The sequence below is a fragment of the Talaromyces proteolyticus genome, assembly GCF_021365285.1.
Source record: "Talaromyces proteolyticus strain PMI_201 chromosome Unknown BGW36scaffold_6, whole genome shotgun sequence".
Classification (NCBI taxonomy): Eukaryota; Fungi; Ascomycota; class Eurotiomycetes; order Eurotiales; family Trichocomaceae; genus Talaromyces; species Talaromyces proteolyticus.
Window position 1 is genome coordinate 1,399,877 of NW_025764282.1, and position 27,191 is coordinate 1,427,067.

At 47.9% G+C, this 27,191-nt stretch overlaps 12 protein-coding genes across 12 annotated transcripts; 5 read left to right on the plus strand and 7 right to left on the minus strand.

The window, feature by feature from the left end:
• Positions 1–580: 580 nt before the first annotated feature.
• Positions 581–2,613, plus strand: BGW36DRAFT_397245 (uncharacterized protein; the record flags this gene model as incomplete). The annotated part of the gene is made up of 7 exons (XM_046218268.1): positions 581–699; positions 760–1,306; positions 1,589–1,731; positions 1,785–1,962; positions 2,011–2,094; positions 2,150–2,495; positions 2,552–2,613. 7 exons carry the CDS (start codon positions 581–583, stop codon positions 2,611–2,613), a joined length of 1,479 nt encoding a protein of 492 aa, XP_046072267.1.
• A 110-nt stretch (positions 2,614–2,723) lies between these two features.
• On the minus strand, positions 2,724–3,706 carry BGW36DRAFT_397246 (uncharacterized protein; the record flags this gene model as incomplete). Its single annotated transcript, XM_046218269.1, has 3 exons — positions 2,724–3,408; positions 3,470–3,582; positions 3,647–3,706. 3 exons carry the CDS (start codon positions 3,704–3,706, stop codon positions 2,724–2,726), a joined length of 858 nt encoding a protein of 285 aa, XP_046072268.1.
• Positions 3,707–4,243: 537 nt separating this feature from the next.
• BGW36DRAFT_296294 (uncharacterized protein) lies at positions 4,244–4,644 on the plus strand (the record flags this gene model as incomplete). Its single annotated transcript, XM_046211252.1, has 2 exons — positions 4,244–4,535; positions 4,589–4,644. 2 exons carry the CDS (start codon positions 4,244–4,246, stop codon positions 4,642–4,644), a joined length of 348 nt encoding a protein of 115 aa, XP_046072269.1.
• Positions 4,645–5,123: 479 nt separating this feature from the next.
• BGW36DRAFT_378935 (uncharacterized protein) lies at positions 5,124–8,027 on the plus strand. The gene is made up of 3 exons (XM_046216164.1): positions 5,124–5,580; positions 5,710–6,074; positions 6,135–8,027. The coding sequence occupies exons 1-3, from the start codon at positions 5,510–5,512 to the stop codon at positions 7,589–7,591; spliced, it is 1,893 nt and encodes a 630-aa protein (XP_046072270.1). The 5' UTR covers positions 5,124–5,509; the 3' UTR covers positions 7,592–8,027.
• A 1,388-nt stretch (positions 8,028–9,415) lies between these two features.
• BGW36DRAFT_378939 (putative glycerol dehydrogenase) lies at positions 9,416–10,829 on the minus strand. The gene is made up of 2 exons (XM_046216165.1): positions 10,292–10,829; positions 9,416–10,243 (listed from the first exon to the last, which is right to left on the minus strand). Exons 1-2 carry the CDS (start codon positions 10,697–10,699, stop codon positions 9,674–9,676), a joined length of 978 nt encoding a protein of 325 aa, XP_046072271.1. The 5' UTR covers positions 10,700–10,829; the 3' UTR covers positions 9,416–9,673.
• A 1,329-nt stretch (positions 10,830–12,158) lies between these two features.
• Positions 12,159–13,658, plus strand: BGW36DRAFT_295656 (phosphatidyl synthase; the record flags this gene model as incomplete). The annotated part of the gene is made up of 1 exon (XM_046211199.1): positions 12,159–13,658. One exon carries the CDS (start codon positions 12,159–12,161, stop codon positions 13,656–13,658), a length of 1,500 nt encoding a protein of 499 aa, XP_046072272.1.
• Positions 13,659–15,877: 2,219 nt separating this feature from the next.
• BGW36DRAFT_295418 (oxidoreductase) lies at positions 15,878–16,684 on the minus strand (the record flags this gene model as incomplete). The annotated part of the gene is made up of 2 exons (XM_046211183.1): positions 15,878–16,061; positions 16,116–16,684. The coding sequence occupies 2 exons, from the start codon at positions 16,682–16,684 to the stop codon at positions 15,878–15,880; spliced, it is 753 nt and encodes a 250-aa protein (XP_046072273.1).
• A 402-nt stretch (positions 16,685–17,086) lies between these two features.
• BGW36DRAFT_427530 (uncharacterized protein) lies at positions 17,087–18,376 on the minus strand (the record flags this gene model as incomplete). Its single annotated transcript, XM_046220423.1, has 3 exons — positions 17,087–17,725; positions 17,789–18,202; positions 18,347–18,376. The coding sequence occupies 3 exons, from the start codon at positions 18,374–18,376 to the stop codon at positions 17,087–17,089; spliced, it is 1,083 nt and encodes a 360-aa protein (XP_046072274.1).
• Positions 18,377–18,599: 223 nt separating this feature from the next.
• Positions 18,600–20,560, minus strand: BGW36DRAFT_295814 (putative RNA polymerase II transcription factor protein; the record flags this gene model as incomplete). The annotated part of the gene is made up of 2 exons (XM_046211213.1): positions 18,600–20,365; positions 20,419–20,560. The coding sequence occupies 2 exons, from the start codon at positions 20,558–20,560 to the stop codon at positions 18,600–18,602; spliced, it is 1,908 nt and encodes a 635-aa protein (XP_046072275.1).
• Positions 20,561–20,850: 290 nt separating this feature from the next.
• Positions 20,851–22,198, minus strand: BGW36DRAFT_378945 (acyl-CoA dehydrogenase/oxidase). The gene has a single exon (XM_046216166.1). It carries the CDS (start codon positions 21,894–21,896, stop codon positions 20,892–20,894), a length of 1,005 nt encoding a protein of 334 aa, XP_046072276.1. The 5' UTR covers positions 21,897–22,198; the 3' UTR covers positions 20,851–20,891.
• Positions 22,199–22,861: 663 nt separating this feature from the next.
• On the plus strand, positions 22,862–24,515 carry BGW36DRAFT_427533 (CoA-transferase family III domain-containing protein; the record flags this gene model as incomplete). The annotated part of the gene is made up of 6 exons (XM_046220424.1): positions 22,862–23,035; positions 23,098–23,169; positions 23,249–23,424; positions 23,498–23,595; positions 23,649–24,323; positions 24,373–24,515. The coding sequence occupies 6 exons, from the start codon at positions 22,862–22,864 to the stop codon at positions 24,513–24,515; spliced, it is 1,338 nt and encodes a 445-aa protein (XP_046072277.1).
• Positions 24,516–24,532: 17 nt separating this feature from the next.
• On the minus strand, positions 24,533–27,008 carry BGW36DRAFT_378946 (fungal-specific transcription factor domain-containing protein). The gene is made up of 2 exons (XM_046216167.1): positions 25,773–27,008; positions 24,533–25,714 (listed from the first exon to the last, which is right to left on the minus strand). The coding sequence occupies exons 1-2, from the start codon at positions 26,837–26,839 to the stop codon at positions 24,613–24,615; spliced, it is 2,169 nt and encodes a 722-aa protein (XP_046072278.1). The 5' UTR covers positions 26,840–27,008; the 3' UTR covers positions 24,533–24,612.
• Positions 27,009–27,191: the final 183 nt, after the last annotated feature.

The window sequence follows — 27,191 nt, forward strand, 5'->3', positions numbered from 1 at the left end:
TAATATAGCTCTGTCCACTGCTTGGGACACAGCACCAACAAACAGCGCATACTAAGCCGATGCTCGGCGCTTAGAAACTTTACATCAAACTCCCTCACTATGGACAGCTCCGGCCTACAGGATTTGCCGGTCAGCTTGCCTCTGGGCTCGCAGTTGTCATCTGGATTTGACCCCAGTGATCCCCAGTCTTTCCACGGCTTCTCCCACTCCATGGATCACGGCCTCCCTGCTACCGGGACATTCGTAAGTATATGCAAGATGGATACCAAATCATGCTTATCTAATGAGTTTTCAGCAATCAATGGTACAATCACCCCGGCCAGGGAATTTTGACCCGCGCGATAATGGCCATGCGCGGTATCAAATTCCCCCGCTACGCCCGATACAAGATGTGTCGGCAAGCAATCATATTGGCCATAGTCAACCGATTCAGCGAAGCTCCGGCTTGCCATCACGAAGCTCAGATGTCGTCGATGAACTGGATTGGATACCCCCGCTTATACCAACACTAGCAAGCCCTATTAGCCACCAGTCGGCTCCGCACTCGCAAGAGGCCGTAAGCTTTCTTTCTGACGCCATTATGGAAAATAAAGACAGTCACTTCGGAAGCATGAAACTAATTCCAAACCCTCCTGACCTCAACGTTTGGCGGGAGCGGCTGTTCAATGTTGATGAGCCTATAGCACTGACTGAAGAACAGTACGTTTCCTCCCGATGCTCTTGTCTAACGAGTTTGCTGTATGGTAACTGATTCTATAGATTCAAAACTTATTTCCCCCACATCGACAACGTGTACTCACATCGGTCCACCCAAAAGTACAAACGCAAGCCCTTTGTTTCTTACTACTGGGACTGCCGTTTGAAGGGGAGACCACCAGGGACTCCCAAGTCCGATGACCCTAATAAAAAGAAACGCAAAAGAACAGCGCGACAGCGCGACCTATGCGATGTGAAAATCAAAATCATGGAGTTTTTCCCGGGAGCAACACCAGCCGACTCAGATTTAGGGAGCTCGATTGACGTGTTGTCAACTGGAAATCCATCCACGGCTGCATTCTTTGGAGGTCGGCCGGGACAAAACCAGTCTTTTGGCATTTTGACTCCAAACCAAGCCTTTCCTCCAGGACATCCAGGGGCCAGCGGGCAGAAATACTACACCATCCAGCGAGTCAATGGCAATGGCGGCAATGGGAAAACAGATGGTGTTGAAGGCGGCCACCGGCACACACTAGAAGAAAGCGACCGAGTGAAGAAAAACAGTGTGCATAGGCACATGCTCAAATTAGCGAAGGAAAAGAAAGAGACGGTAGGTTCTATTTCCGTTATTCTGCTGCAATCCTGAAGCTAGTGCGCGGGACGAAGAGAAACGAAAACTCGATGCTTGATATGATATTGTTGTTAGGGTGGACAAAGCGTGGGGTTGAACAACATACGTCATGTCTGTCACCCGTCGCACCTTTATTATGCTGATGAGACCTGGCCTTTCTTTTCTTTCTCGTTCTTCATTAAGACGCTCCAATTGCGCCCATTACCTCCTCCTCGCATTGGCTACCAGGCGCGCAGCGTGTTGACCCTGAAACAAATACAGACCTATTGCGCAACCATGACTGACCAGCAGCAGAAGCAAACGCAGACAAAAAGTTACCACAAGAAAGCGACCGGTCAAGCTCAATTGACCGTCAGAAACCGGTCAAAGGATGATGAGCTCAAATTATTTGCGAGTTGTTTCTGGCAAGTACACATTGACGGCCCCTTTATTGGCTTAAAAAATAACAATAATATAGTCCTTTCGTTCAACGGGTTTGGATAGCACTGGAGATGAAAGGGATTTCATATCAATATATAGAGGTCGATCCCTACAAAAAGCCAGACTCGCTGCTAGAAGTAAACCCCCGTGGGCTAGTGCCAGCACTTCGTCATAATAACTGGGGGTGTTATGAGAGCAATGTGCTTCTCGAATATGTATGTACATCCCTCCCAGCGACTAGACACTTCTCACCAAGAATTTAGTTGGAGGATCTCGACGAAGGAGTGCCGCTTCTTCCTCCTGGCGACGCAAAGCTTCGTGCCCACTGCCGACTGTGGGCAGACCACGTTTGTTCTTCCCATTAAACACTTCGTTAGAGTGGCAGCTAACCGACAGTGATAGATTAACCGGCATGTAATTCCACTATTCTACCGGGTCTTGATGGAACAAGACACTCAAAAACAGGTCACCCATGCCGGAGAACTTAAGGACGAGATTGCGAAATTAGTCAATGCATCACACGTCCATGGTCCCTTTTTCCTAGGTCCTGCCATGTCATATGTTGATGTGCAAATCGCGCCTTGGATCATCCGCTTGAGTCGCGTTCTGAAACCGTATCGTGGTTGGCCAGAGCCTGAGATGGGTACTCGCTGGGCTAATTGGGTGCAAGCGATTGAGCAAAATGAGCATGTCATGGCTACCACAAGCAGCGATGACCTGTACTTGGATAGCTATGAAAGGTATTCTGGTAAGTCGATGTATAGTGCCTAGTTCAGCAAAGTTGGGTGCATTGATTTTCCAAAGAAAACCGTCCAAACACATCGCAACTCGCAAATGCAATCAACAGCGGGAGAGGCCTGCCTTGATTGTATTTAAGTAGACGAAGGGCTATCAATCCATCGCTGTTCACGGTCTTCAACATTTGACTAGCTTTCGGCGCTTTTTGAGTTCTGATATTTGCATGACTTGTCCGGACTTAGACACCCCTGCCACGAGGGCTAAATCCGAAGCCGCCGCGTCCATTGCTATCGGGACCCCTGGGGCTTCGTATAGGCTGCTTTGGAACCTGTTGCTCACCATCAGACTTGTCTGTAGAAGATTGTTGCTGACGGTCTTTTCGTTGTATGTATGTTGAGTTAGGCTTGGTAGAATAAGTTGGGTCGTATAATTGTCTCTGTTTTCCCATTGAGTTTCCAGGAGAATCACGCTTATCACGAGTATTATCTCTTCCACCTCCTCGATTCCTCCCTCGGCCCCGATTCCCATCACCACCACCACTGCTCTGGTTTCTAGATGGCGGAGGGGTGCCACCTGGTGACGAGGCGCCAGATCCGGGAGTTGAAGAACTCCCAAAAAGCCTTTCACGGACTTCTTCATATTTGCGCTGCTTTTCTTCTCGGTCTTTTAAAGCTTTGGCCTGCCGTTCCTCTGGTGTCATCTCTGGGGGCTTGTTTGATTCATCTTCCGAATCTGATAACTCCCTTCCATTAAGACTCAACCCCGAGATCCCTGCGGCCACGGCATCCGCACCTTTTACATTCTCTCCATTTCTCGACGCTATTTGAGGCCGACGGCTTAGCACAGTGACAGCAGGTCGGTATTCTTGCTTGAGTGGGACAGCCGAGCGGGATTCGAGGTAGTGGAAAGTCTGAGGAGCATCTCTAGTGGAATTTAAAAGTCAGCTTACACCGTGAGACACACACAACTCGCATCAAGACATACGCTTCCGCCCATAGCTGCCTATTGAATTCTGCCTGTGCAGCCCTTCGTTGCGCTTTGGACACTTTGGACGACACCTTCTTGTCCAAGGAAGCGGTTTCGGAATTCGGATCCTGCTTCTACCGCAGATTAACATTGACATGGAATAATTCAAGTATACGCTGTAAGGGAAGTGCGTACATCGAGCGATTCCCAATCTGCCTCCCATGCATCAGGGACATTGTCCTGCTCGCTACTCATGGTGTATCACTGCTGGTGTCGAGGAATATGCACGCCAAAACTGAAATCTCGTATAATTTTTGTTTGCCAAAGAACTGAAAACCCACTAGTGGTGGGACAAGAATGCACGCAGGCAGCGGCGCACACAAGGTCTTAACACTTTGCTCTAGAAGATAAGCTGGCGTATATACAACGGGCGCAGTCGAAACGGAAGAAGCGACGGGATAATGCAAAGAATGCAGTACAGCGATTATGGTCGGAAAGCAGAGCAAAAAGCGTGTTTCAAGAGGTCAGCGAATTAATTGTTAGCAGAAGAGACTAAAGCCAGCCCGCACTAGTTAGTCGCTGCCTGATTCGTCCGGCCGAAATCGCCAATGCGGGGCGAGGTTATCGCTCTTTATCTTCTATCCTTCCATCCTTTTATCGGCTTGTTCTATCGACTTGATATTCTACCTTCGTCAAGTATTGTTTATCATCATGTCTGCAGGTGTGTCTTCTTATTGTCATATAGCTGGACACCCGTTCTGACCATCTACAGACCCCGACGGCGACTCTGAAATGCTCTCCTCATCCGAGTCCGCCTCTCCACCTGGCGCTCGTACACCGACATACAACACCGTATCCGAACTCTCTCCACCCGGGTCACAGACAGCATCGCATCATGGGGGCTTAGGCGACGCGACTATTGAGTCACCCACCTCTGCATTCGGCAAAGCTCTCAGCGTTGGAGGTCCTGACGATAAATCATCGAACACACAAGCCAAAGAACCAACAGCGTGGAGTAGCCAGAGAGCGCAGGAGGAGTACGGCCGTGCTTTAGAGTCGGTTGTTGATCGGGATTTTAGTCTTAGTAAGTTGGTATCGCTTTGTCATAAGACTTGATTGTTTACGATTTCTTCGCAGAAGAGTTTGGGGACCCGTTTGATGAGTCGGATATGTTAGACGTTTCAAGCGCCTGAGCGTGCTGCTGGTGGCTTGAGAGCGACAAGTTTTAAGATAAGAAACACATCGATGGTATGTAATTCCAGTGTCTAGCATACTTATGCATGGGGAACGGTTAATAATAGCCCTCAGCGTTCAAGCAAAGTGTACGGTATGGATTATACGGTTGGATCGAGGCATACTATTGAAGATAGACACCTCTTGACTCCAGCGGCCTATACATAAGCTACATTGTAGCAGTCAAATTTCATGAGCCAGGGCCGATAAGTAATTGCCAGGCTGCAGTGAGGAGTATGAGGATACTTGACCTGAATGTTAGCTGGGAACTCCAACCGCAGTTACAAGGCAGAGCTTGAAAAACACCCGAAACAGTTTCGTGGTGCTTAATAGAGAAATGAATTCATGAACCAACTTTCCATAATCATTCTCTAGACTTGGTAATCAATTCATTAATTAATATTCCAGCTTTCTAGTTGTGCTTCCCATGGCAAGGACCACGTTGGCACGGCAACGAGCGGTACCCGTCCTTAGCTTGCACCACGCGACTGCCTTTACTCTTCTCTAGTTTATTGTTTGATCCATACAGTTATTACCATTGCGATCAACAGCAGCATGGAATAGTAGCAATATCATTATCGCAGCCGAGCAGCGAACTTGAAAGAAAATATACTTCGTCTTGTCATAATAACAGTACAACTGGCAGACCCACGTGTGCGCCGTGGGTAAACATTCCTCGCGCTTCATCAATACTACATCCAATAATACTGCCACTACACATGCGACGTTGAGAAATTGGCGACTGCAGTGAGTGGAATTATCGCATATCAGCTATCGCCAGCATTCCTCAGTCAGGCACGGTGCTGCCACGCGTGCATTCCGACCATGGAGGATGTCAGTATGATCATGATAGACGCTCCGGCCATCATGCACCCACAAACATTCCTCTCACCACGGTACGTGCCTGGCCTTGTGTTTTATTTCGTTTCGTTTCGTTTCCTCTCGGGTCTGCCCAAAGTTTTGATCCGTACGATGCATATCCTTTGTTCACTATTAACGTAAACAAACACGTGGTGCTGGTACAGAATTACACATATCACCAACCAAATCAACTTTGCGCCTACCGCGGTCACGACAAAGGCCATCCCCCGCGCCTGGGAGCGTATCCCGTCTCGCGCGTTTCTCGCACGTCACAAATCGCGAACGATCTGGAAGCGGTTTAGGAAAAGCATGGAATCGCTGCGCGATCGCACGGGGCGTGTAGGGAGTAGAATCGAAGAGAGGGAATTTGAGAGCGAGATCAAGACGTCGGCAAACGCTGATTACATGCGCGCTACAAAGCGACAACGGCTGGACGACAGCGATGACCAGCAGGAGGAGAGCGTGCAAATAGAGCGGGGCCGGTCGTTTCTCGAGACGAAATGGGAATTGGAAGCTGGGAGAAGACGTCGTGAGTGGATGGGAGATTTGGGGAGAACGCTCTCTGATAGGTTACTAACTTCCCGACTAGGCAAGCTGGTCAGCATCACGCAAGAAGAGGAACATGCGCATGTGGTTTCATTTGGCGAGGGTGTCGGGATTGAGAAGAGTGAGGGCGGGTTATTGGAAGAAATTGAGCGCCTTGTCTCGCTGGATGGGGAAGCTTATGCAGTCGTGGACGCTCTTAGTAAAGGCGCTGAAGGCAGCAATAACGAGCAAACACTTGACGATGTCAACCCCACTATGAAGACCACGGCAGCTGCAGAGATCGCAGAGATCGTTGCCAGACAGGAGCCATCGCTGGTCCGGTCAGCCTTGAGAATGAACTCGCTTGATGGAGAGGATGTAGCTCTGCTGAGTGAGTTCTTATCGCGCGCTCAAGCCAAAAGAGCAGCCAACGCGACCATGACGCCTAGCAAGATGGATAAGCTGGATAAGCCTACAGCAATGAATTCTCCCACGATTCGACCACGGAAGGCTCTCGAGGAAGTTGACAAGAACTCTCCCTCGCCTCAGAAACAGCATATTTCTACCCCAGTCAAGTCTGCTCCAATCAAGCCCGTTGAATTTCCAGAACGGCCAGTAAATCAAGAAAACCGCGAAGACGCAGCGACCGAGGCATCACCAATTTCATGTCGTCGCAGCACTCGTACAAAGCTACCCAAGACTCAAGCGCCCAGCCAGCCCCCAGCTGTGCCGAACCAAATCCCAGTACGACGCGCAAATGGAACCGAGTTCATCTTCTTACAGCGGACAGAAGCACAGGAGCTGGCGCTTTTGACTCGGAAAAACACGCGCCGCAACAAGGGGAATGCAGTACTCCCCAAGCACTTTTTACATAACTGCGCCAAACAGGAGCAGAGCGATGATGGCGAAGCTTCATCTCATTCTCCTCCCAGCGAAGAACCCGTGGTACAGGTCCGACGATCACCCCGCAAACATCCTGGATCTAAGCAGGTGTGGTGGAAGGAGGACAAGCTAGTTGAATATGCGCCGGAGAAATTAGACGAGACAGTTTACGGATCTTCACCAGATAAAATAGCCGAAAAGCTGCGGCACGATGGTAGCAACAAGGCTTCTACGAGAGACAAATATGAGTCCAAAGCCCACACGCTGCCAGCAACACCAAGCAAGAAAGTTCGCAGAATCAACATGCTAGCTCCAGCGAGTACGAGCGCTCCGATCAAGCCTTTAACGGTCAGCACGCCGATTCCTAAACGCAAGAAATTAACCCCCAAGGCCCCGGTCCGGAGCGCAGGCGCTGATACTACAAGCTCGACTCGTCTAGATAAGGGTGCACAAGAAATAGCTGTCACCAAACCCGCCGCATCAATCGCAAAAGCAGCAGTTTCAAAGAAAGCGAGTGGCATTCCTAAAAGCAAAAGCTTACTGAAAGCGACGTCGATACCGAGTTCGGCGTCAATCATGTCTTCAGCGGGAGCTACGCCTGTGGCCAAACGTGTGCGCGCGAAGAAGGTGGGAGTATGATACTAACTCGGCGGGGTGAATTGCTACGTTTAAGCACTGATTACATTGTTTGATACCCTTGCTTTGGTTTGTCATGTTTTGTGGTTGTATTGTATATAATTGATTTCTAGTTTCTCGTGCAGTATGATAACCCTTGATATTCTCATTCATGATATCAGTATGGATTTAATGGTCACCCGACATCAATCAATCACCTCAATGCCATCTTGTCGAAATGGGTCGCATTGCTCCAGCATGCATGATAATATCCCGGTTTAGGAATGAAGCCACAGTGGATTCTCGCATATCACAAAAGGAAACGGTTTTACTTCATTTAAGAACCACCCTGAATGCTCTAAATAATCCACTCATGTAACAAGAAAATTACGCACGCCAATAATTTCAACTTATCAACCTATCATACTTATGTCGATAATATCAGAGGTGAATAGCCTAGTTATTTGGCCATTGTGGAAACCCCTGTGCCGCCATGTATAACAGTTGAAACAATTAGCTGGTTATATTAAAATATATGAATCTACATAAAAAGAATTCTAGGACCTTTTATATATTATCTCTGTATTTAGCTGCGACAGTCAATTATAATCATCATAGTTTTGTATAAAGACCTCAGTAAAGAATACATTATTTTATCAGTCTATTCTCAATTTCGTAATAACAAAACAATGGTACCTAAAATAGAGATTAAAATACCATTAATGAAAACAAAATTATATATACCACCCTGTATCAATAAAATTTCTTTAAATACTCAGATTTTAACTGGAAAGATCCAGATTCGACATGTGCTATACTTTGATGTGAGATCATGAAATATGTTCACTCATTAGACCAAAAAACTATTCTTATGATATTGACATTCGGTTCTTAGGTTTTTTGTATTTTACGAGTTTAAGTCACAAGATTGCAGAAAATATGAAGCTTAGGTTCACTCATAGAGAGTACCTATGTAGAGGCCCGGAGATGAATAAGAATGAACTATGGGACTAGCTATTTCGTACATGCCTCCAGTACAGTAGAAGCTTTAAGGAGCGTGAGCAATCTATGAGTGTTAGCATTATTATATGATTTTTTCAACTGTTGGGGCTCATAAGTGTCTCAAATTCCTGCCTTTTAGTTCAACATCTGGAATACAGCCAGTCCTGCGCAGAATACCTATATTGGTAAAGCCAATAAATTCTCTCAGTGCGTAAATAAATGGAGGGCCTATGGTTTCCACATATTTCTATATTGGACCCCTTTATCAGGTAATGTGTGACTATATACTATATGCACTCGGAGTGCAAAAGAATTACTCATATCAACATGCTACTAAGGCATCAGGCAATCAGTACATGACGGTATATATTTTCCTTTGTAATTCTTTACTTGTAATTTTTTTTCACTCTAGTGTTGCCTCTGTCAGTCATCGAAGACAAGAAAACGGCGATATACAAATATGCTATTTACTATTGGCCAACGCTAAACTTTATCATGGTTGAATGGCTTCAAAATCTCTCTATAATCATTGTCTGTAAATCTCATGTGGCGCCTTTGGCCAAGTTTAAGTTACAAAGATCTACACCACCTTGACCAGGATGTAAGCCCTTCCCTTAATTTCTCTCTTCTTTGGTATCCTTGGCTTTATAGCGTACATATGTACTTTCAAGCATGACAAGTGTATGCTCGGACAGTCACATGAAGATGCATATCTCGTCGGCAGATCGGCGCTGAATCAGGGGTTGCGCGACTTGTTTCGTCAATAATAATTGATTACTACGTCTGATCGACGGCCAAGTGACTTCATTAACTTAATACTACATGTAATTTAGTGGACACTGTACAGGGAATAATAATAATTATTACGAAAGTATAGTATGTAATGGTAATACTAATGAGATAGATGCGGTCAGACGAGCAACAGATTATTCTAATCGCTTCACTCTTAGTATCAATATAGCGTATCAAGAATGCGCAGTATACCCCGCTACCCCGCGACATGCCCTGAATTCATATGTACCCCGTCTATGCAAACATCATACATCTTTCCTGGTAATAATGTAAAAAGCTATTCTAATATTGTATTTATATATTGTAGATAGATCAGGTGGAAATGGCAGCCTTGGCCTCCTCAGGCCACACGTCATACCCAAAGGTATCCTTCATATTAACAAAGCGGAAATGCCGATTATCAGCAACAGCATTGACGGCAGCAAAGTCGTCATCGGACAGCTGGATCGACTTGAAATTGGACTCGATGCGCGCCGGGTTCGAGCTCTTGGGCAGCACGACATACCCTCGGCGAATGCCCCAGGCGATCAGCACCTGCGCCAACGTGTACCCGCGCTTCTCCGCAATCGCAGTCAGCGTCTTGTTCTCGCTCACCTTCTCGCCTGTCGTCGGCACCTGGTTCTGTGAGCCGAGCGGCGAGTATGCCTGTGGCAGGATGTCGTGTTTGAACAGGTACTCGACTAGCTCGTTGTTCGGGAGGAACGGGTGGATTTCGATCTGGTTGACGTGCGGCTTCACTTTCGCGAACGACTGCAGCTGCTCCAGTCCCTTGATGGTCCAATTGGACACGCCAATCGCGCGTGCCTTTTTGTCCTCGTAGAGTTTCTCCATAGCGCGCCATGTCGGCTCAGGGTTTTCGGTTAGGTCCTTGAGGATCACGTACTACCTACTTAGCTCTCATAAAAATAGATAGAAAAGGGGAAAAAGTACCTTGCCGTCTGGCCCAACCTTGGGCTTCTCCTGCGACTCCTTCTCGGCGGCGATGGGCCAGTGGATGAGGAACAGGTCGACGTAGCTGGTCTTGAGATTCTGCAGGGAGCTCTCGAGCGACCAGAGCACATCGTCGTAGCGGTGGAGGTGATTCCAGACCTTGGTGGTGATGAACAGGTCCTCCCGCTTGACGGAGGGCGTTTCCTGCAAGAAATCGCGCACTGCGTCGCCGACTTCGTCTTCGTTGAGATAGTACCAGGCGCAGTCCAGATGACGGTAGCCGACGCGCAGGGCTGTCGTGACAGCCTTGTAGGTCTCTCCTTTGGCGCCCTCGTTGGCGAAGGTGCCGAAGCCCACGGCGGGGATGGAGACGCCGTTGCTGAGCTTGAAAGTCTTGCCGTCTGACATGATCTCTCTCTCTCTCTATATATCTCTCTCTATATATATACTATGTCGAAAGCAGGTCAATGAGAAGGGTATATTAATTGATATAGATAGTCAGGACTAAAGGTTATTTACAGCGGCAAGAGTTTGGCCTGCCGGGAAGTAGCTACCCCGCCATCGGATACACGAAAACGTCGGTTGCAGGGTAGACTTTCTCAATCAATGATCGATCCATTTCATCCCAAAACCCAAAACATATTGAAATTATTCGCTCACCACGGATCATACTCGTCCGGAGCAGGAGGGGCTGGTTGATTGAATGATGCCGTCATTTTCCCCTCCCGTGGGTTCGCATGTAACTTGCGATTATTATTACGATACAGCACGCTCCACACGGCTCTACTACACAGCATACTGCATGCTACATACTGCATAGTGTCGGGCTGCTGATTGGGCTGTCAGATAGCGACGGAAATTGAGTGAAAAATCTAGTGAAAATCTAAAAAACCGAATTGAAAAATCCAAAAATTTCGTTTCCCTTTTGGGCGCTAGGCAGACCGTGAAACTTGGCGTGACATCACCGCCCCAGTCGGGAAAAGCAACGCAGGGGAGGAGGAGCCAATCACGGCGCCACAGCCGCCCACAAGCCGAGGGACCATGGTGCACGCTGAGTGGCTGGCGCAGTCTGGGCCGGACCCACTGGGCGCCTCCCCGATGATTTGTGGCGTGCAGATAGGGGTCCACCGGGCCCACTTGGCGCGCCTCGCCGAAGAGTTTGATAAGAGTGTGAAATGAGAGAGGAACATGAGACTATTAGTTATGGCAGTGACGGCCAATCCAATCACGGCGCCAGTAATCTCTGGTTAGTGCAACTGCCCGGAGCCCTATGGCCCGGCATCGTGACGGCTCGCTGCATAATGACGGCATCGGCATCTCTGGCAAGTGTATTTGCACTCTGTACTCGATGCTCATACTCATACTCACTGCATGCCGGCCGACTTCTCGGGCCGGCTTCAGCTTGGCCTAATTACAGCTACAGAGTGAAGTTTAGACTGCATTTTAGACTGCAGTTTACAGATTATAGTGTACAGCTGCAGTTACAGACCGTAATGTACACCTGTGTTACAGACTGGGTGTAAGCTCTCCACCGGACCCAATGTCACCATTCGCAGTACCACTCGTTCTCTCGTAGCAGCAAGTAAAGTGACGACGATAATTCTTAGGGATGATGCAGTGGACCGGCCTAGCCTGTTTCGGCACTGCTGGTATATCTTCCTCACGCGGCTGCCTCAGCATGAAATAAATAGAGCGCTCCTTCCTCTCTGTCCTCTACATATATTCTATTTGCATACACTCTTGCCATCCATTCTGTCAACCACGGAAGCTGCACTGTCTCTTCTATCCGTGTTGACCTATACCTATCCCATCCTATCTCATCCTATACCTTACCTCTTACCTCTTACCTCCTTTATTGTTATTGATAATGCCTCGCTTCGACGACTCCGACTTTGGGGCCGACTTGGCTCAGGTGCGTTCTCCTCGCGACAGCCGCCCCAGCGTCGTCACCACGGCCCCTGTCGCCCCTGATGGCACCATCATCCCCATCCCCGCAGACGCTCCTCATCTAGGCCACCGAGACAGCGATGTGGTCGAGGTGCCTGCAACCCGCAGCTCCATCAGTGACGCGGCCCAGTACATGCACAACCTCAGCCTGTCACCCTCCATGGTGGACAGGCGTAGCTCCCGCAACTCGTTCGGCACCTCGCTGCCCATCCCACGCTCCCCCCGCCGATCGCGTCTGTCCTCAGTGGTCTACGCAGATGGCGCCAGGGGAATCCCGCCTGTCGTGTCCAGAGACATTCTGGCGTCCCAGGTCCAGGACATGGCCAAGGAAAAGGTGCAGGCCGCCAAGAACATGGCATTTGCTTTCGACATCGATGGTGTGCTGGCTCACGGCAACCACGCCATCCCTGAAGCCCGCGAAGCTCTCAAGATGCTGAACGGAGACAACGAACTGGGCATCAAGATCCCCTACATTTTGCTCACCAACGGTGGTGGAAAGCCAGAGTCGGAGCGCTGCGAGCAGTTGTCTCAGATCCTGGAAAGCCCCATCTCAGTCGACCAATTTATCCAATCCCATACCCCTATGCAAGCCTTGGCCCAGTACTACGATACCGTCTTGGTGCTCGGTGGTGAGGGCGTCAAATGCCGTGGCGTTGCTCAAAGCTACGGATTCAAGGCCGTTTACACCCCCAAGGATGTGCTCGCCTGGAACCAAGAAATCTCTCCTTGGCGTTGCTTCTCCGAGGAGGATCGCGCTCAATCCCTCCCCGTCGACTTTTCTCGTGTCAAGTTTGATGCTATTCTTGTTTTTGCAGATTCACGCGACTACGCCACCGACTTCCAACTCATTATCGATCTTCTCTTGTCTGAAAATGGATACTTGGGCACCAGGTCCAAGAACCCAGGTGCCGGCAGCATTCCTTGCTACTTTTCTCAGGGCGATATGGTCTTCCCCACTGCATACAAGGGACCTCCGCGTATGACCCAGGGTGCTTTCCGCATCTCCATCGAGGCCATGTACAAGGCTCTGACTGGTGTCGACTTGGAACGGGTGGTCTACGGCAAGCCTGAATTGGCCACGTACAAGTACGCCGACGAGGTTCTCAAGTCCTGGATGGAGGAAATCCACAACGAGAACAAAATCCCTCAGAATGTGTACATGGTCGGTGACAACCCCGCCTCCGACATCATTGGTGGCAACATGTACGGCTGGAACACGTGTCTCGTGCGTACCGGAGTCTTCCAGGGCAAGGAGGGCGAGAATGACCCTAACAGTCCCGCCAACTTTGGTGTGTTCGACCACGTTTTGGATGCCGTCAAAGCGGCCGTGCGAAAAGAACTGGGCAAGGAATTCAAGTTCAAGTGGAACGAAAAAGTCAACCCGGTGCTCCACGGAGACGGTGTCTCGGCTGTTGAGTAGTTACAAACAGGCCACGAATTATGCATATCGCGTTGCTTCAATGTTACAATGTTACGGTTAGAGGCGTTGGATTGGTACATGACTTGGCTCGTACATTTGGTACATGCATGGATATCCAGGATCACGAAGTTTGACACTCGATCCAGTTTTACTATTTACGAATTAGATCAGACATATCACGATGAATGATATTTTTACCTCACCATACGAATAACTATGCAAATAGCTACATGTATACATGTATTCGCCTTCCCCCCTGTTGATCTGCTCTAGCACGCAGAATATCGAGTAATAAGCTTTCGATTGAGTTTTCCAAGCCGATCGACGTAGGGATGACGCTGGGCATGAATATCTTCCCGAAGCGGCCGACTTGTGATGCCGATAACTAACAACTCTATTTGAGCCGATTCTCTGGTTCGCAGTCAGACTTTGACTTTTCCCTCGCCACCAAAATATTGACAACATGTGATTGGCGCATCGATGACGTACGTAATTACTAGTTTAGTTAGGGTTCGATTGGGCCAATCACGCCGATGCGTAGGATTGGTTTTTGCTTTTCGTTTTCGTGCGTGTTTCGGAGCTGTCTCGGTGAGGCGATTCGGTGTAGTCCGAGGTACTGTACATCAATGTTTATCGAGTCCAAGATTCGGGGATAGAGATAATACTGAATGAGAGGCTATGCCTGTGCGCTGGGGTTTGACCGGTATGAGGGTAGGAAGTTCAATTGGAATGCTATTAGATAAAGAATATATCTTAATCACTAATTATAACTGGAAAACATTTAGTATTTACTTTGAAAATTGAAAAGAAAACAGACTGGAAGAGACACCTGAAAACATAGAAATATTGTTTGTTTATCCGTTGTTCAATCAACATTATCTATCAAAGTTGACGTCTAGTCCGGAGGTAAGATATAGATGCTCTTATGAATTAATAAATACATGTAGTTTCAATCTTGGCAACCTGTAAATATAGGGACACCTAAATAAAACAAGAATAGATTCAAAATGAAAGAACAAATTAGGCGGCAATGAGAAGTGCCAAGTCATACCCACTCGTTGCGCTCTGATGCAAACTGTTGAATAGTTCGCAGAGACCAAGTTCAGCATCCCAATTTATTTCACCACATGTAGAATACTCTGAACATAGATCTACGTATTGTTTGAAGTAACTGAGTGTTTTGGTTATTATACTACTGCCTGCTTCAATGGGATAATAATGTCCGCATTCAAGAGTAAACTGTTTGCTATAGGAGTTGGTGTAAGGGCTTTCTAGGGAGCTGCAGCTTTGTGGGAACGGAGGGAGCAACAGCCGCCACTGTTGTTTGACTTTACGATAACTGTAGTCGATGCTGTTTCGTCAATTGTGACAGTATCGGTGATTATAGCTGTAGCAGAGCCGGTTTCCTCAATAGTTACGGATGTCACAGTTGTTGTTGTGGCACTGACTGTCTCATCTGCCGTTATCCCGTTAGCACACCGTTCGCATTCTTATTATTTCGCAATATCTGACTAAATCTTCCTGCATGCTATTCCCCTAACGGTGTTGTATGGCCATCAAGGGTTTGCTGCTTGAACACGATTCCTTTGGCATCGTGTCTATCCAGCAATCTCTCCATATCATATGCAACGCTTGACGTCTCCTTGATATCGTTCCATCCGCTGCACTCCCCTTGTCCTGACTACTAGAGCATGTGTCGTCTGACATTGAAGACGAGGACGAGTAGAATGTGCAGTCAGCCAACTAACACAAGTTCCAGAGCAATTAATGACTGCCCTAGAGGAGCTACTAGGCTACACAATGGTTTCGCATAAGTTTTGGGCATTCCGCCATGTTGGCGATATTAGCCGGGTGGAAGACTTCCTCGAGTGCGTAAAGACAGGGCAAGAACGACGAGAACGAGATAAAGTGGTTAGAAACTAAAATGGCTATCTGTGAGCTAGCTGTTATGACATCTTCGTTTCACCTATATGATTACTATATATGACTGACGCTTTATCAGGGCTTATGAAAACCAGAAATAGGCAGCATAGTGAAAGGGATTCAAGAGATTAATTAGCATCAGGAAAAGGGGTTCATTCTTCCGCATATATTTGGTATTTCTATAATAACCTCTTTAATAGTGTCAGGAAGGAGATCAGCACCAATGCGTTCTTAGCTGCATACGGACAACAAACTTGATTAAAGAAGAAGAACCCTTCACTAGGTAGGGTGGTTGGCTAAACACATCTCCCCCCGTCAACCTCCAAATCCACGCCTGTGATAAACTCTGCCTCGTCGCTTGCTAGATAACAAGCAGCATTGGCAATATCTGCCGGGGTACTCGGTCTCCCCAACGGGATTGTCGAGACGAACCCAGCTCTGTTCTCCTCCGTATCCGGCTTTCCGAGAAACAGATGCGTTCTTGAACGATCAGCAACTACAAACATAAACACCAAGACCTAGAATGGAGCTTACAGAGCAGTACTCCCTACCACCGGGCAAATCGCATTAAATCGAATGCCCTTGGGCCCATACTCCACCGCCATCGTCTTGGTTGCCGTGCTCACAGCCCCCTTGGACGCATTATACCAGGTCAATCCCGGACGCGGCCGCAGCGCCGCCGTCGAGGAGATCTGGATAAAGCTGCCCCTGCGCTGGTTCTGCAGGAAATACGGTAGTAGGACACTTGCCGAAAGATAAATCGACTTGACATTGACATTCATGACCATGTTGAACTCATCATCTGTGACTGTTTCCGTCGGCTTATTGTGGTACGTCGAGCCCGCGTTGTTGATAACAATATCCAGTGCGCCGAATTTGTCAATGGTGGTTTGCAGCAGCCTCTCCCAGTCTGCGCGTTTGGTGACGTCGGCTTGGGCGAAGCTGCAGTTTAGGGATTGGGCGATTTTGCTGCCGTTTTCTGAGGAGAGGTCGGCGATGAGAACGTGCGCGCCCTCAGTGACGAATTTCTGCGCGATGCCTGCGCCGAAGCCGGATCCGCCGCCGGTGATGATGGCAACTTTGCTGTCTAGGCGCCCGGGCATGTTGTGTATGAGTTCAAAAGGTTGTTTTGGAATAGTCAATTGAGTGGAGAGCATTAACGACGAAGACCGTGACAGATCGACCTGAGATATGTCGGTATATAAACCCCGCATTCGTTACCTGTGAATCCCCGGTCCAACCCCTCACTCTGTACACATGTATGGGATCCCCATGCACACCAGTGGATAATGCTATTGGATACAATACCTACTATACCTACTCTACCCCCGGAGAAATATCAACAGCCGAGGGTGGATTAGGCCGTAGATCTAGATTGCTTTCCTAATACGGAATTCCAAACAGCATATCGGAAAGAACTCCGTAGTGCTTCAATACTCAACATAGTAGTCAAACTCATGTCATTGTATATGCCCGGTACATGTAGTTTACAGAGCTAAGTAACATTAGAACACGCTCGTAAGCCTCTCTAGCAACGGCCGGCGCTGTCGTTGCTGCTCTGAACCTGCCACTCCACTGCTTGCTGCCTGTTGAGCGGCCGCCGCGGCGTCCAGTCTTCTGCGTATATTCTCGTATCGTTCGCCATCCTCCCCAGAACTCCCAGACCCCGCTGCAGGATGATATCTGCGAGAAGCGGATTCCTTCTCGCCGACCATCCACGCCGGAACTCGCCAGCCGCGTCCCAAGCCGCGCGATGTAGGCAGAATATCCGCTCTCCATGCAACGCCAATAGCCCAGCCAGTGATTGCGGGTAAAAGTGATGCGGGGAATTGCGACAGGGCTAGCTGTGCTGCGACGAGATATGTGGTTGACTTATCAGAGAGAAGAATGGTTAATGACGGCTTGCTGTTAGTGTCCGTTGTCGTAGTGTTTCGGCGGCCAGTGCTCCCACTCCCGCTCGTGGAAATGCGGTATTTGAATGTATGCGGAACTGATGCATGGTATTGTGCCAAAAGAGCGAACATGACCGCAGTCGGCCCTGACGGAAGGTAGTTCAGAGTGTTGAACGAAAGCGGGCGTAGAACAAGGGAGAGCAGGAGAGGGGCGATGATGGTGGTGTAGGGCAAGATAGCTACGAGGAATGTCTATATCATCAACAAATTAACCATTACCATTATCGCAGTGTGATATCAATGTCCAACACTCACAGCCAATTTCCTAGATCCCCACATTCGCTCAACTACTCGCAAATGATATGCCAGCATCGCAGCAAACAGGACTTCAGTCGAATTTGCGTATCCAGCTATCTGCCAGAGAAGAATCCTCGAAAATTGCGCATAGTGCCATAGATGTGGAACGACCAGGATGTGGGCGAGATGTTTGGCGTCGAATATCGACAATGCGATGGACGACGCGACGATGTAGATAACAAGAACCTTGGAGACGGGAGCGTTGGTGAAGCCGGACGACAGCATCTTGAGTCCTGTTTTGTTCGAATGGCGCAATTGCCTAGATGTTCTACGACGCCGTGGCCATCGACTGTTGGATGTCGTTGCGAATGCGATGTGGTGGAGCGAGAACGCGGTGACGTGGCCTGAAGGAAGTCTAGAAACTGCTAATATCTAGAGCACGCGATTAGTGTCTTCTACCGAGCTGAGTAGAGTGACTGAAGGTATATTGAGGTAATGCAGAAGAACCAGCAGGAGAATGCAAGAGGCAACATAGATGTTAACAAGTAATGAATATTAACCGCAGCCAGCACAGACCAACCTCAAACCCGGGGATCGGATCGGCATGCCGGGACTGCACGGCATAGAGACTCGGTATAATAAGTACAGTTATGATTTAATAAGTACAGTTATGACATGATAAGCGCAGCTAGTACATGATAATAATGTGCAGCCTCTTGTGATTTAGATATATTTTAACGTATTGACTAATTGGACATTCTAGATTACAAGACCCTGGAGAATCCATCTGTCGTGAATAGGAACGAATAGGAACGAATAGAAATAATAATCAAGGCGCAAGCGAATCTTCTCTAGCAGCAGCAGCCATTGCCTCTGCCAGCGCTTCTTTATATTTGCTACTAGCTAAACTCAAAGCCGATATCGTCGGACCTAGCAGCTTGTTGACGACCTTTTCGCCGCCCCCCACGCCAGCCAGATTTACGCGCATTTTTTTCCCCGTTGCTGCTAAGACATCACGGGCATTCTGTTTCAGTCGGTTGACTTCCACCTCTTTCTCGGCCTCGGCATCAGCGGCAACAGCTTTAATGCGGTCCATTGCCCGGTTCAACGACTCCATAAGAGAGGCGAGCTCACCAGCTCGTTCAGGGTTTCCGGACAGGAAGGCCTGCCAGAATTGATGCAAAAACTCAGTAGTGGTCGCATGCGTCAAGGTCAACCTGTCGAAGAGTGTGCTTGATAGACCCCATGTCCCGGAATTCGGAGAGACCTCCGTCTGTGCTCTGCGCTCTCGAATCGCGTCAAAGATTTGCGTCGACGCGCGCTGCAGGTTAGCCTTAGACCCAACAGCTTCACTTTGCGAGCCATTTTCGTCGTCGCTGTCTTCCTCGTCGGGCTCAATAATCTTCCCCAGATGGAAAGAGCCATCTGTTGTAAATGTCCCAGTTACATCCTTCTGCATGGATGTAATTATTTGTGCCGGATCCTGCTTCGCAAACGCCTCCCCTTCTTTACCTTCCTTCTGCTTCCCTTGAGCGAAGAATCGGCTTTGGTCCCGTATATTCAAGATAATGCGGTGTTGCTCTTCATCTCCCTGAAGATCCTTCAATATCAAATTGTTGTACGTTTCCTCATCCAACCCAATAGGCGCAGACGGGTCTCCATCGGCTGGTGCTACATTGGCCATGATCTTCTCACTGAGTGCATTCAGGGTTCGTATAATAGGAACCTTTTCAATGGAAGCAGGTCGCATATCGAAATCGGGACGATTACCTTGCCGCTGACTGTGGTTGACTTCATTCCCAGCCAGATCAATAAAATGAGGTACCTGAGTGTCCTTGACCCGATCAGCATGCTCATCTTCCTTGAGGTATTTATCCAAGATAACGTCTGTCGCATCAGATTCGGATATTCGTTCTCCACGAAGCTTCTTGAAGAGCCGGCTCTGGAAAAATCTCGACCAGAATTGTTGCTCGCTAAGTTTAGGAACATTCTCATCGTAGACCCTCTTGACCAGGGGGTGCTGATTGAAGATCAGCTGTATCTGTTCTTTGCTAATGTTTAGCTTCGTAACATTATTGTCCGTGCGCGGTTTCAGTGACGAAAGAACATTGTAAGAGCCTCGCAACTGTGCTCTCTCTATCGCATGCGCTCGGAGTAGATGGACTCGGGTCGACCAGAACTGGGACACAAACTGACTACCTGACAACGACTCAGGTTTCGTGCGGAGAGATTCCATAAACATGCGTTGTAGACTTGGATCGAATTTGAGTAGCGACTGCTGCAGCTCAGCGTCTGCTTTCAGTTTATTATCGTCATCCCATGCAGCTTGTCCCGTTCCAGCCGACGATATCGCATTTGCCATTGCCATCGCTGCTGAAACTCCATCACTTGGTAACCCTTCCGGACCAGGGATGGAAGCAGCTTTCGCTGCTGTGATCGCGACACTGAGAACATCTTTTATTGCGTCGGCTTCTGCGCGGGCATTAGGACCGGGTTTGAATGTGAAGATGTACACGTGCGGCTCTGGAGCGTCATTCTCTTGGGCGAAAATCCGGAGCATTACTTTGGGATTATTTGCAGGTGTCTGCTGTAGATCTAACAAAAAATTCCGTTAGACGAATAAAGTGACAATCCTTGCCATCACATACTGGTCATGCTTTTCACTGCCACCGTCACCGCACCTCCAGCACCACCAGCTGCGGGGATCCATGATATCGAGGTATGATCCTTAGAAACTGTGAGCGTGCCATCCTTCTTCTTGTAAGAGGCAGAGGCAGACGGAGCCGCCATCTCGAGCCAAATAGAGCAGTCGTATTCACGGTGGTGAAACCGGACGTGTGACACTACTTTCCCCACCACCACCTTCCATCGGGAAATGTAGGAATTTTGAGATGGTGGCGATAGAAACCTGTACGGGTAAGTTCTCGTAGGCGAGAAACTGGTGTCCGTGGACCGAATTGCGCGAGGCTGATGCCTCCATTCAGCCTTACGGGTTAAGCTTATTGCGTCACGTGACACATAGCTACTGTCAAACTTTTAACCAGAACAGCATCCAACTCTACGTTGAGAACCAATTTCTATTTCATGGTAATTCACTAATCGATATCAATTGACGTAGAGCTCAGTATGATTTGGGCAAGCCTAATACGCGCTCCCCAATATAGTTACAAATCATTTCTCGACTGACTGGAGCAATCCGAGGGATGAACACCTCACGAAGATATCTCTCTACATGGTACTCCTTCGCATAGCCCATCCCACCATGCACCATAACCGCCCTCTCACACGACTGAAAGGCAGCTTCGGCGGCAAGATATTTTGCAGCATTAGCGTACTCGCCTCCGACGTAGCCCTGGTCGTACATGCGCGCTGCGTGGTATAGCATCAACCGAGCTGCTTCCAGTTTCATCCAGCTGTCTGCGAGCGGGTGCTGGATCGCCTGATTCTGCCCAATAGCACGCCCAAATACTATTCTTTCTCCCGCATAGATTGCTGCCTTCCGCAATGCCGCGTACCCAAGGCCCAATGCTTCGGCGCCGATAAGAATGCGCTCTGCGTTCATTCCATGCAGAATCATTTTGAACCCCTCGTTCTCCTTCCCGACCATATCACTCGCCGGCACTTGCCAATTGTCGAAGAAAAGCGTGTTGGTGTCCACTGCAGCTCGGCCCATTTTAGGAATTTCCGTGATCTTGACTACAGACGAGTCGATATCGGTGTAGAAGAGTGAAAGACCTTGGGATGGCTTCTGCACTTGATCTAGAGGCGTGGTCCGGACGAGTATGAGGATTTTCTGCGCGTTTTGTGCGGTAGAAATCCAGATTTTCTGACCTGATAATACATAATGATCTCCGTTTTTCCGGGCTTGTGATTGCAACTTTAGTGTATCAAGCCCGGTATTTGGTTCAGTGACCGCAAAGCATGCCCTCTCTTTTCCTGCAATCAGTGGCCTCAACCAACGCTTTTTTTGCTCTTCGGTTCCGAATTTGACAACTGGCTCTAGACCAAATATGTTCATATGCACTGACGAAGCAGCTGTCATTCCTCCACCAGATTCTGATATGGTTTGCATCATTATGGCAGCCTCTGCGATGCCTAATTCTGACCCGCCATACTGCTGTGGCATGCAAACACCTAGCCAGCCATTTTGGGCTAAAGCTTGGTGAAATTCAGCCGGGAACTTTTTGCTTTCCTCTTGCTTCAGCCAATAGTCATCTGTGTATGCAGTACATATTTTTGCAATCGCTTCGCGGACAGTCCGTTGGGAATCAGTCAAGTCTGTATCGTGATTCTGGAGATACTCTGTTGCACCTGCATGAACACGCCGTATGGCCTTTCTATCGAGGAGACAAGCATGTGGCCTGGAACGATATCTCAACACAGGCCCTATGCTCGGTGTTCTTAACTAAATAAATCGTTAGTGGCCCATTCTTGCTGGTCATAATTGCAAGGAACAAACAGTAAAGCTGTGCACTAGAGCCGCCATTTCCGTACCTACGGGCCGTTTATCACTGATAGCTACTAGCCAGCCTATTCGAATAGCCCTATCCTATTTAAATCCTATTCCCATTGCTAAATTATAAGCATAAAACTCGTATGGATGAGAACCACATGCTTGTTGTGCCTCGGGCTAGACCCGACGGTACATTTTGAGAGGTTGGACTTCGGCTCCGAAGCCCGAATGGCAGCATAGTTTGTCAAAAGTCAGCTCTATTAAAGTCAAAATGTAATGGAAATAATAAATTGAAATTTCCGAAACCCCGCTTTCTATCTTCTACTTGCGTGCAGTTGTCCTCGCCTCGGTGATTTCGTCAACCAACCTCGGATCAGAAAGTCAATGAGCGAATCACACCAACAGCAAATTGTCTTCGTCCGATTTAGCATAACAGTAGTTTTAATATCGATAATATCATACATATATCTGTACATATCTAGGGTAGCCCGCTATTATATTCCATCGGGAGCAAGGGCCGATGTCCATGAGAAGCAGTCGACCAGCGTCTATTTTAGGGATTTGTGAAAAGAAACCCTGAGCATCTAAATTAATGCTGTCTCAGATCGATGATTGTTCAGATCAGTCTATCTTCCAATATGAACTACCTGATCCCAGTTACCCCTAAGCGGGCTTCTCAGATTGCATCGTCTTTGGTCTTCCGGTCCTACATCCAATTTACTTCACGCCCAAATCATACTTACACTTCGCGTCACAATAATTCTGGTCCTCTTTCCGGAGTCAAAATTCTTGATTTGACCAGAGTACTAGCTGTAATTACCCCTAACATAATGTCATATCAAGAGATACTGTTTTTCTGATATGGCTTCACTAGGGCCCATTTTGCACCCAAATTCTTGCGGATTACGGAGCAGATGTAGTGAAGGTTGAACATCCCAACGGCGGAGTAGGTCGATTCTGTTTAATTTAAAATGCTGAAACTGCAATTGATCTAGATCTTTTTATTAAGATATACTACTCTGTAGGATGATACCCGGCTTTGGCGAGAAGCAGGCGAGGAGATTATTTGGAGACCCGAAGCGACCAACACATCCATCTATTTCAACACTATTAACAGAAATAAGAGGTCTATTGCGGTCAATTTGAAGGATGAAAAGGGTAGAGAGATTATCTTCGAGTTGACTCGCAAGGCAGACGTAGTGTGAGTCATACGAGCACTTTGAAAGGGGAGAGCGTGTCGAAACCTGGCTTCCTGACAATATAAATATCAACAGAGTAGAGAACTTTATTCCTGGGAAGCTGGACAAATTGGGACTTGGGTATGAGGCATTGAAAGCCGTCAATCCGTCTATTATATTGGCGAGCATTTCCGGTTAGTTTACTTCTTCCATTGCAGATATTATGGCAGCTGAATCTTCCTTTGAGGCTACGGTGCCGATGGCCCATTCTCCCGGCGTGCAGGGTACGATGTTATTGGCGCCGCTGAGGGTGGCTTGCTTCATATCACTGGCGAAGCAGACGGCCCTCCAACGAAGCCCGGTGTTGGGTTGATGGACATGTGTACAGGGCTGTACCTCCACGGTGCGATTGTATCCGCATTGCTCGCACGTGAAAAAACAGGAATTGGACAGAAGATAGACACTTCGCTATTCGAAACCACAATTTCAATACTCGCGAATGTTGGCATGTCGTGGATCAATCTCGGCAAGGAGGCGCAACGCTGGGGCACAGCACATCCAACCATCGTTCCCTATGAAGCATTCAAAACAAAGGACTCGTTCCTTGTTGTTGGTGCAGTCAATAATAGGCAATTTAGCAATCTATGTAAACTATTAGGAAACGAGGATCTAGCGAATGACCCTCAGTTTGTTGACAACAATGCTAGGGTCCAGAATCGGAAAGATTTGAAGCGTATACTAGATGGCCTTTTTGTGACGAGAACGACAGAAGAATGGGAGAAAGTCTTTGAAGGAAGTGGAATGCCATATGGCCCGATAAATACATTGGAGAAAGTTTTCTCGCATCCACAGGCTCTTGCTAGGAACATGGTGGAAACTGTAGAGCAAAACGAAGCGGTATCAGGAAAGGTCAAGGTCCTCGGTAAGTGGTTTCTACGATTTTGGCCCTTTTGCCATGCTAAGTCAACTAGGGATGCCGGTCAAGTTCAGCCATTCGAAGCCGTCAATCAGAGAAGGACCACCATTGTTAGGGCAGCATACGGAGGAAGTGTTGCAAGAACTCGGGCTGTCTTCTGACACGATTTTAGAGCTACGCAAGGCTGCGGTTATATAGAATAGAAGATTACTCCTTCAATATTGTGGGTGCTTTTGAAATGAATATTAAACTTTATATAGAAATACAATTTCCTTTTCTCACAAAGAATTTGTCGCTATCTTTCGAACCACTCTTGTGAAAAGCCCAACATGACTTCATCAGTTTCCACCTGTCCTCTAGTACTAATCGTTTCTTGCATTTCTAGAAACATCTGTTGAAAATCAACAATTGGATCAAATGGTGCAAAAGAGTTGCTTGTATATTGATCAAGGCCGGAATACCCTGGCGAAGGAAGTGTCTGTGGTGTCAAACGACGACCGTTAACCGCAGAGTCTCGCATTTCTCCATTAGCAGAGGTCATTGATTGAGGCTCTATGATTGTTTGATTATTTCTAGAGACTGGTGCAGTCTTGTCAGTTTTCTGGTGGAAGCTCGTTGCAACAAGCCCTTTCAGAGCACTCATGCTTAGCTGATTGAAAATATCACAGGAACCTCGTGCATCGCCCCATCTTTCACAGATTGCCGTCAAAATATTGGAGCAGTCGCGAACATCGGATACGACATCAAAAAAAGATGGTAGAAAAGCCATAATTCCCCGCTTTCGTCTCTGTGCGCAACATCCAACGCTATACACGTTGGCCAGACCAGCGATGAAAATCGTATATAGGCAAACCCACGAATAATTCAAATGACGATCACACAAGAGTTCGAAATACTTGGCTAATACAAGACGAGATGAGTTCCATATAATCTGCAGAACATCATCCATATCTTCATATGACTCAAGCCCCTCTGTTGCTGGAAATGTTGCGGATGGTCGGAATAGCTGGAGACAGCCACTGTGATATAAAGCCTGATACCAGCTTGGATGTAGGTAGGAGCATGTGATGGCGGAAAGGCTATCAGCTGGGGGTAGCGGAAGAAGAGAGATATTTTTTCGCCAGTCTTGAAGCTCATTGAAAAGCTCCCTTCTAATGGCTTGTCGCTCATGGAGGGGAAGTACCTGTACAGACCGACTGGTATACATGAATCGATGTATTTTAGATTGAATCTTGCGTAGTAGAATATGCATCAGAAAAGGAGATGTGGCCTGCGAAGATGAAAATGTGTTTGTGGAAGTTTTATCGAGAGCCTCATCATCTGCGGCAGATGGTAATCGTACATGGATATCATCATCATGAAGAGCAAGGGGGCGTCCGAGGGAGATGCTCACAATTCTGCTTTCTCGTTAGTGAAAACCTTCAACGAATTGAAAAATTTGATAAAAGCACTAGCCTTTCCAGGTTATGATAGCACCAAAAGCATCGACGTTGCATTTCCACTTGAACGGAGACAGGTATGGGGCCAGTGACATGCAACTGGCATCTGGGCAGATCTCTCGAAATCTTATGATGCAAGCCGATTTCCACGCATAAACGAGTGGCTTTTCCAAGAACCTCCCACATTTCACTAGAAGTATCACGCAGACTGGCATGAATTCCATATATACAATATAATAACAATGCCTGTAATGATCGTATATCATGTAGGCTAGAGACCTCGTTCAGGCGGATCAGCGCTCTGGCGAAATGAGACTCTACATCGCGATAACTCCATTCGACTCTCTTTGACGGAACAGAGCCCAAAGCCAAGACAATATCGAAGGCGAAGGCACAGGCAGTGTTCTGCTGATAGAAATGCGGGTCGGAATATATGTTTTGTACCATTTGCATGAATCCAGGCCGGTAGAGTAGTGGAAATATGAGGTGCCAATGGGCAAAATACGAGTTGATCAATGGCATCGCCACTTCCTGGTCTACTAACCTTGCGGTTTGAGGGATGGAAGGAAATGCGACTCTATCGAGCATTCGATGGCTATCACTAACTCGTCCAAACAGGCCGCTGGCAGTATGGGAAGAATCAACAACCCGCTCGACGACATCGACGAAATCTACACCGTTACTTGAACCAAGATAGCGGGCTTCTTCGCCGGGCGTTCGCTGAAGAGAGCCGGCTGCTTGCTCCGGTGATTGCTGTGCCCAAGCATCATGGGATTCAGCAACATCGAGCTGATTTGGTGCGCGTTGATCGGTATTGGGTGTTGATTGATGCGACTGGAGGACATTAACTGATATATCAAGGTCTTCTACCTGCGAAGAAGCCCTTCCTCTGAGTTGCTCATTTTCTTTCTCTAGCTCTTTCAATCGCACCTCGAGCGATTTTAGATACTCCTGCTGCAGCTGTCGATCTCGACGTTTATTTGGGTACTGGCATGAAGAACGGCTTTTTATACACGAGCCGCACTCTGGTAGTCGACGATCACACTTGGTCTTACGCGAGTAGCATCGTTCGCACGCATGCATGGCTGATTAGCAGAGGCATGTATTTGTATTAAAGCCGAGAAGACTAAGATGGAGTGCAAATAGAAGCAATGATTGCCTGCTTGGCGGGAAGCAGAAGCTTTTCTGACCAAGGGGCGTAAAGTGCTCGACCTGAGAATGTGGAAGACAGACCTCACTCGTCATACAGAAATATGTCGTAAGGACTGAAAAGGGTCGAGGTGTTGGAGAGAAGGAACCTCTCCGCATTTTGCACGTGACAAGCCAGTTGAAGAGCGGGGTGATACTCCAACAAGTCCAACAAAGTTTATTTAATAATGCCCAATTGGTTATCCATATGGAGTAAGAACTTTATTAGTTATTCTACTGCTTGCTA

What these genes read in the sequence shown, in the direction of transcription:
- BGW36DRAFT_378945 (XM_046216166.1), bottom strand. Translation starts at nt 21,896, where the DNA reads ATGCCACAGCAGTATGGCGGGTCAGAATTAGGCATCGCAGAGGCTGCC.
- BGW36DRAFT_378939 (XM_046216165.1), bottom strand. Translation starts at nt 10,699, where the DNA reads ATGTCAGACGGCAAGACTTTCAAGCTCAGCAACGGCGTCTCCATCCCC. An exon ending in AGGTTGGGCCAGACGGCAAG is followed by an intron (nt 10,244 to 10,291) that starts GTACTTTTTCCC and finishes CTAAGTAGGTAG; the next exon opens with TACGTGATCCTCAAGGACCT.
- BGW36DRAFT_378935 (XM_046216164.1), top strand. Translation starts at nt 5,510, where the DNA reads ATGGAGGATGTCAGTATGATCATGATAGACGCTCCGGCCATCATGCAC. An exon ending in CAAACATTCCTCTCACCACG is followed by an intron (nt 5,581 to 5,709) that starts GTACGTGCCTGG and finishes GTGCTGGTACAG; the next exon opens with AATTACACATATCACCAACC. An exon ending in GGAAGCTGGGAGAAGACGTC is followed by an intron (nt 6,075 to 6,134) that starts GTGAGTGGATGG and finishes CTTCCCGACTAG; the next exon opens with GCAAGCTGGTCAGCATCACG.
- BGW36DRAFT_378946 (XM_046216167.1), bottom strand. Translation starts at nt 26,839, where the DNA reads ATGCATGCGTGCGAACGATGCTACTCGCGTAAGACCAAGTGTGATCGT. An exon ending in TGCTATCATAACCTGGAAAG is followed by an intron (nt 25,715 to 25,772) that starts GCTAGTGCTTTT and finishes ACGAGAAAGCAG; the next exon opens with AATTGTGAGCATCTCCCTCG.